Source organism: Portunus trituberculatus, chromosome 41 (assembly GCF_017591435.1).
Source record: "Portunus trituberculatus isolate SZX2019 chromosome 41, ASM1759143v1, whole genome shotgun sequence".
Lineage (NCBI taxonomy): Eukaryota > Metazoa > Arthropoda > Malacostraca > Decapoda > Portunidae > Portunus > Portunus trituberculatus.
The window spans coordinates 6,883,488-6,890,987 of record NC_059295.1 but is presented as its reverse complement, the minus strand read 5'-3'; the positions used below and the strand labels follow the sequence as shown (position 1 = coordinate 6,890,987).

General features: G+C 38.2%; 1 protein-coding gene across 2 annotated transcripts in view; it reads left to right on the top strand.

Annotated features, from left to right (window-relative positions):
* The window catches only part of LOC123516872 (malonyl-CoA decarboxylase, mitochondrial-like), a 30,811-nt gene extending 27,020 nt beyond the window's left edge, over positions 1-3,791 (top strand). For both annotated transcript variants that reach the window (XM_045276582.1, XM_045276583.1), the window contains one exon: positions 2,332-3,791. In XM_045276582.1, the coding sequence (XP_045132517.1) occupies positions 2,332-2,536 (205 nt within the window). In that variant the 3' untranslated portion in view covers positions 2,537-3,791. The remainder of the gene's footprint in view (positions 1-2,331) is intronic.
* The last annotated feature ends 3,709 nt before the right edge of the window (positions 3,792-7,500 follow it).

Genomic DNA, 7,500 nt, shown 5'->3' with positions numbered 1-7,500 from the left:
GCGGCAGCATGGAAAACATCATTACAGTAAGCCCCGTATTTGGTAAATCTCAGCTTGGTGAAATTCACTTTTGGCAGTAGGGTGGCCACAGACCATCGAGTTCATGCTTGGTGATTTGAATTCAAACTTGGCGGCCGCACGGTGAACCATGTGGCTCCCCGGTGATGTCAGACCTTTCTCTAAACCTATCAGAACGCAGTGTGAGAGTCCCCTTCAGCCATTTTGTTTATGCTACCCTCTGTTCTGCTAGCGTGTCAACAAATTCTGGCGATTTACTACCAATATGGCCTCTACCAGCACAACAGGCGGTACCGGTGAGGGTAAGGACAATGGTGGTGGCGGCAAGGACGAAAGTGGGTGAGCGAAACAGGTGGAAAAATGGGAGTTACAGCCTTTATATCATGTCTTATTAGCTTTATTTATTGTTTATTGGTGTGTTTTGTACATGTATTCTAATATGTGAAGGCAAAAGATTTTATTTCAGCTTGAAAGATGGTATTTTAGGGGTCAAAAGAGGGACTTTGGCAATGACCAAAGACTGATTGAGGCATTTTTTAGGCAATTTATATGTATAGAGAACTCATGCATGGCGAAATTTGCATTTGGCGGTAGTTTCACCAGACTAATTAATTTGCCAAGTGCGGGACCTTATTGTACAAAGAACGTTAGTTATAGGCACGAAATAGTGAGAGGGAGGGAAGAGGAGAGGGAGAAACAAGCCTAGAATCATCCAAGGTGGAGTTGTTAGCAAAGGTTTGAGAGAAGAGTTCAGCTTTAGAGACAAAAGAAATGGCAGTGGTGCCATCAGAATGAAATAAAAGAGGGAAAGATGAAAGATTAAAGTTATTGGAGATGTTTTTGGCCAGATGCCAAGTCACGAGGGGAGTTGGAGTTTGTAAGATCCTGACATTTTCTATTTATAAAAGAGTGTTTGGCAAGTTGAAGAACAGACATGATGATTCTGGGCAGAGATATAAAGTGAATGAGATTTAGGAAAAGGAAGGCTCCACTATCTTTTGTGGATAACCTCTCTATCATGTATGGCATGAAAACAGGATGTGTTAAACCAAGGTTTAGAAGGTTTAGGTTGAGAGAAAAAAATGAGGAATTTACACTTCCATGCCAGACACTATCACCTCTGTTATGCGTTCTGACATGGAAACAGTAATCATTCCCGGGAAAATCAGCATAATACCTCCTCAGGTCCCTCCAACTGGCAGAGGCATCTCTGGTGGATCCTGAGGAGGAATTGGGGGAAATAGGACAAGATACAGATATGAGGTTGTAATTGGAGGACCCCAACACAGAAGATAGAATAACAGAATAAGTAGAAAGATTAAAGGTAAGGGAAAAGATAAAAAATGTTCGGCATATCTCCAAGGTGGTCAGGAATATGAGTAGGGTGTTGCACCAGTTGCTGTAGGTCATAGAGGTTAGCAAAATTGAAGGCTAGTTCACCGGGATGGTCAGTGAAGGGAGAGGAAAGCCAAATCTGGTGGTGATCATTGAAATCTCCATGGGTGGAGATCACTGTAAAAGGGTAGAGGGGCACTGTACATACATATCTAGTAGTAGCATGTGCATAGTATGTTACTTAGAGTTTTGTCAAATTTTATTTATGTATAGGAAAGCTTTTATACAGTACATGAACACTAGATACATGAAGTACAACTCAAACATTGGTGAAATGGCAACTTGTAACTCTTTTTTTTTTTTATTTAAAGTTAGAATAACATAAGCCAGAGCAGTCAAGAGGTAGCAGGTAAGTTTACAACATTAGGGAAGTATGGAAATCTGAGCATATGTTTTTGTTATTATTGTTGACATTTATATTGTGAAATATTCACCTTAAGTATGGAAACCTGGGCATATGTTTTTATTATTGTTGCCTCTTTTACTGTGAAGTATGCACCTTCAGGATACTAAGAATTTTATGTTTGTGAGTCCATTGTTTCTAATGTTAAGTGTATTATTTCTTAATCTCTCTCACTAAGAATTTTATGTTTATGAATCCATTGATCCAAATGTTAACAGTGTATCATTTCTTCATCTCTCTCTCTCTCTCTCTCTCTCTCTCTCTCTCTCTCTCTCTCTCTCTCTCTCTCTCTCTCTCTCTCTCTCTCTCTCTCTCTCTCTCTCTCTCTCTCTCTCTCTCTCTCTCTCTCTCTCTCTCTCTCTCTCTCTCTCATTGAATAAGTTTGACGTGGTTAGTCAACAATTTCCCTTATTTAAAATCAATGTATTCTTTCAATCAGAACTGTCTCTCATAAATTACAAAAAAAAAATACATACAATTGAAAATCAGATTTATTTTATTTTCTTACTTTCCAGGTACTTTCTTGATGAATGTGAAACCAATAGCCGCACCTATCTAGAGAGTCAGGAGATTATTTTATCAGAATCAGTGAAGTTCCTAGTCAACACAGCACTTTCAAAGGTTGTGAAGAAGGGTTCAGAGTCCTCATCTGTTCCTCTGTCACACCCCCAGAGCCCCACACCTCCGCTCATCACAGTCACCCCAGACTCTAAGATATAAGATTATACTATCAGAAATATTCTTGTACTAAGAATACAGCACCAGGTTAGTGGTTTGTGAGAATTAAGGACTAGCCAAGTGGAACAACTTTTTCAGTAAAGAAAACTACTTAGTCTTTTTAACTTTGAAAGATTAAATTTGCAAGGGAAAATATTGTTTGTTTAGTATTGTTACATACCATCATAATTAGAAATAGAGAAATTAGGTATGTCTTTGCCCTTTTTCACTTCACCCAACTTATCAAATACTTGTAAAATAATCTAGTCAGTATCACACAGTTATGCAAATCTGATCCAGGTGTAAGACTTTAATTTGTCTTCAAATATGCATGCCTTATTTTTCATCTACTGTTGACCTTCGGTAACTCGGACTAATATGGGTAAAGGTTGGTCTGACAAACGTGAGTGTCCGACATACGAATCCCCCTCCACACACTCTTAAAAAAAAAGAAAAAAAAAACTCAGACTTGGTGATGGATTTGTTTATTTAATTTTAGAGGGATTCAAAATTTCAGGATTATAATTATCTTTCTGAAACTTTCAGACCTTAAATTACCAGATGGTGTAGTTTACTTATTGCTAATTAAATACCCTTCCCACCAGGAAACCATTTTTAAATGTCTTGTGTGGTTGCATCATAGCCTGACTCACACTCTACACAGTACATGGCAAGGCATCAGAAATAACATTGTAACAGGTATAAATTGATGAGGATTAGAATCAGAAACTTTAAGAAGAAGAATTATCGACTCCCCTCTCCCCTCTGTTGCATATGTTATCTCCCCCTCCAAGACACTTGCCTCACCCCACACCTCACTGCTACCCTTCTCCACCATCTCTCTATATCATAACATTGCTACAATCTTTTCAAACACTGTTTTTTCTCATTACCTTCATCATCACAATTACACATCACACAAGTCTCATAATAACACTATTACAAAAGATTATGTTGAGACAGATGTATAAAGCTGGACCAGACAAGTAATAAATACTTCACTGTATCATTATCTCACTTCAACACACTAATAATGACTCAAGAGAGTGTCCAGTTCAGTAGTAAAACAGCAGATTGCCATGACACTGCTGATGGCGCCTTCCCAACCCTCACGAATGAGTAATAATAATATCTACAAAAGCGGAAATCTGATGAGTTATCATCTTATCATGCTCCAGGAAGTCACTATTGTGTATTCAATCATGTGTGAAAATTTCATGTCAGTCAGATAAATACAAATAGTAAAACAAACACAAAATTATAAAAATTCATTAAGAACGAATATTTTTAAAAAGTGGTTTTTAACACTTCAAAAATTTTCACAAAGTCGGTACAAACTCTGACCAACTTTTGTTTGGTATCATTTTAAACTACAACTAAAATGCAATTTTCAGATGGAATTAGATTTTTGGTAATATCAATAAAAAATGAAATACAGGAAAGTGAAAAAAATAAATAAAAAAAAAATCCGATCATGCAGTTTGACTCAGACTTTAATCTCTGGGTTGGTCAGAGTCCGACTTACCATGAAATCCGAGTTATCGAGGTTCAACAGTACTGTTCTTATCTTTCTCTCTTTACCCAAAGCACAAATTTTGGTCACTAAAATATTGTCAGTAGATGCTCTTAGAGTTTTAACTAATACAATCTAAGGTAGATTGATGGCAATAAACAGATTAAGCAAAATGATTATATTGTACAATATAGAGCAATCAAATAAATAATTTTGCAATGAATCCTAAATAATGATACAATAATCTTATTAACTGATATTTTATTGTTTCAACAAGCCTAACATGAAATTGATGAAATAATAACTGTTATGTCACATCTCTAAGCATCATATGAAAATTAATAATTGGCATACATATTTATATTTCTGAAGTTCTTGTGTAATGTCAACATAATGTGGTAGACTACAAAATAACTATTATTCTTTTTTCTTAAGTGTTTGAAAACATCAAGAATAATGGCGATAACAATGTGAGGTTAAGAATGATGCATAATCCTTATGGCAGAAATTATGGAGATGCATTTTCTTGATACATTCGTTGTGAAATGTAATGCTACATATATGTTTTGTGGGGAATGACTATGAGAATAAGTACACACACACACACACACACACACACACACACACATACACTAGGTAAATATATATATATATATATATATATATATATATATATATATATATATATATATATATATATATATATATATATATATATATTATTATTATTATTATTATATAAAATGTGTGTGTGTGTGTGTGTGTGTGTGTGTGTGTGTGTGTGTGTGTGTGTGTGTGTTTTCTGTAAATATATGGCCATTTTAACTGAAGATGTATATACATGGTTTTGTTATAAATATTCATAGATATATTCATGATATGTATGGTCAGTAAATCATGTAATAAAGTGTGTAAAATAAAAGTAATATTCTTTTCTTGAAGATTAATCATAAGTCAAAATAGTGCATGAATCATTTTTTTTTTTCACAATCATGTTAAGCTCACAGCAGGAGATTCATAAGCAGTGCTCTCTCTCTCTCTCTCTCTCTCTCTCTCTCTCTCTCTCTCTCTCTCTCTCTCTATATATATATATATATATATATATATATATATATATATATATATATATATATATATATATATATATATATATATGTTAAGAGGTTAAGTGGTTCTTTCCCCCTAGGGACAAGGAAACATTATAATTCCCTTCTTCTTTTTATTGATTATGTACATTTACTTCAGCATACTACAAACTCCCAGAAGAAGCCCTGCCTCTGTGATGTTAGGCAGTGACCGGCCCAGTGTAGGTGGCCTCTCGAGTATGGGTGGCCTGGAGCTCGGTAACAGGGTCGTGGAGTGCACCGAACAGTCGGCAGGGTTGGACGGCTGGCCTGCTTCAATGATGCGGGGTAGTGATCGGCCAGGTGTGGCTGGCTCATCCGCTCCTCCCAGTAACAGGCTCCACATCAGGGCGATGTAGTACCAGTGGGGGGCTCTGATGACGCGGGGTATGGGACATGACTGAGCCCCATGTCCCAGCAAGGCTCACTGCTGTGTCTGGCAACAGCATCAATGGGGAAATGGATAATGGCACCTGACACAGCAACTGCAGGCGAGGTGTTAGGGGCGATGGTGGACAGGCGGGCACATCTGGTGCCTCATGAGCTGCCGGAAGACAAGAAGAGTCTGGTGGTTGGAGTAGGACTGCGCCAGGAGATGAGAGAGAAATGGAAGGCCTAGGGACTGGGGCAGTGTCTCACTAGAATCAGTAGTGGGAGAGAGAGAAAGATCTGGGGACAAGAGATAGAGAGAGAAAGATGCTTGGGGACGGGTTTGTGTCACACCAGACAGAGAGAGAGAGAGAGAGATGCCTGGGAACGGGGTTTGTGTCGCACCAGGCAGAGAGATAGGGGGATGCCTGGGGACGGAGTTTGTGTCGCACCAGGCAGAGAGAGAGGAGTAGCTAGAAAGGAGAGTGGCTGGCTTCTATTTTTGGATGGCTGGTCCTGCTTGTTATATAACCCTCAGGCCTCCGAAGGTGATGGGTTGTGCATGTGCCTGCTGTGTTTGGCCTCCCGTTATGGTGCTGTCTTCAGCTTCACAGATATAAACAGTAATACCTCGAGATACGAACGCCCCAACATACGATTTTTTTTATATACGACGAAAAATTTCATATAATTTACGCCTTGAAATACAAAGATATTTTTAAGATACAAATAGCCATTGGCAGGTGGCACAGCGATCACTTGGCTACCCGCGTCTACCCGAACATTCAGCCCGCGTTATGTATCGTTCATCCTTTGTGCATGTATGTGTCTGTACTCCTCGGCAGTGTGTATTTTTTCTTAAGTTTTGTGAACTCAAGACCTCGTGATCATGGGTCCTAAAAGTAAACATTTGGCGAGAAACACACAAAATAGCCTGTATTCACATACTGATTACACTTAGAAATTCAATAAATGAGTGAGTACAAATGGTGTTCTGCCCACAAGCAACTCTGCTGCTTTGCAATCAAAAAAATCAGAAGTCTCTAGATGTTATGGTTACCAAAATATCACAGGTTGAATGAGGTGGTATCATCGGTTTACGTGGCCTTGTGTCCGATCTGGCTCAGCGGCCTTGGCTAGAGCAATAGAAAATGGCCCTTTGTATCCTCTCTCTCTCTCTCTCTCTCTCTCTCTCTCTCTCTCTCTCTCTCTCTCTCTCTCTCTCTCTCCTGTCGCCTACTCTGATAACACACTCATTCAAAAGTTGTCTCCCTGCAACATGGCGAGAGACCCATGGTATAGAAGGTGCACAGGAGAGGTGGCGGAATCAGACATCGTGAAATCACTGTCGCTCTCCCTATCCATCGCTGGTGACACAGTGACATAGAGCATATGTTTACTTCGGATGAGTGTTGCCAGCTCACAAGCAAAGAAAAAACGGGAAGAAAATAGCCAAAATATAGCCGTTAAAAGCCTAAACGTCTATCAACGTGCCCCAAGTCTTGCGTGATGAATGTCTATCGACATGTCCCGAGTTTTGCAGGTTAAGTCATTATTTTGGGCAATATAGTACATCTATATCATGCATACAATAAACATTGTATTTATCTTATATTAAATTATATTTGGTTGGTATTCAAAACATGTTAATTTGTGGGGGGATAAATTCGTTATCACAAGAACAAATTAATTTTATTTGCATTAATTTCTATGGGAAAAATTGATTTGATATACGATTTTTTTCATGTACAACGATTTTCACGGAACGAATTAAATTCATATGTCGAGGTACCACTGTGTATATATATATATACAGTAAGGTCTCGGTTTACATCAGAGTTACATTCCTGAAACATGACGTGAGTTGGTTTTGTACGTAACTCGAGTTTCCGTACATTTCAAAGCTTATTTTCGAGTTTTCAACCAGTCATTGTTTATGGTCATTCAGGTAAGTAAAAGGT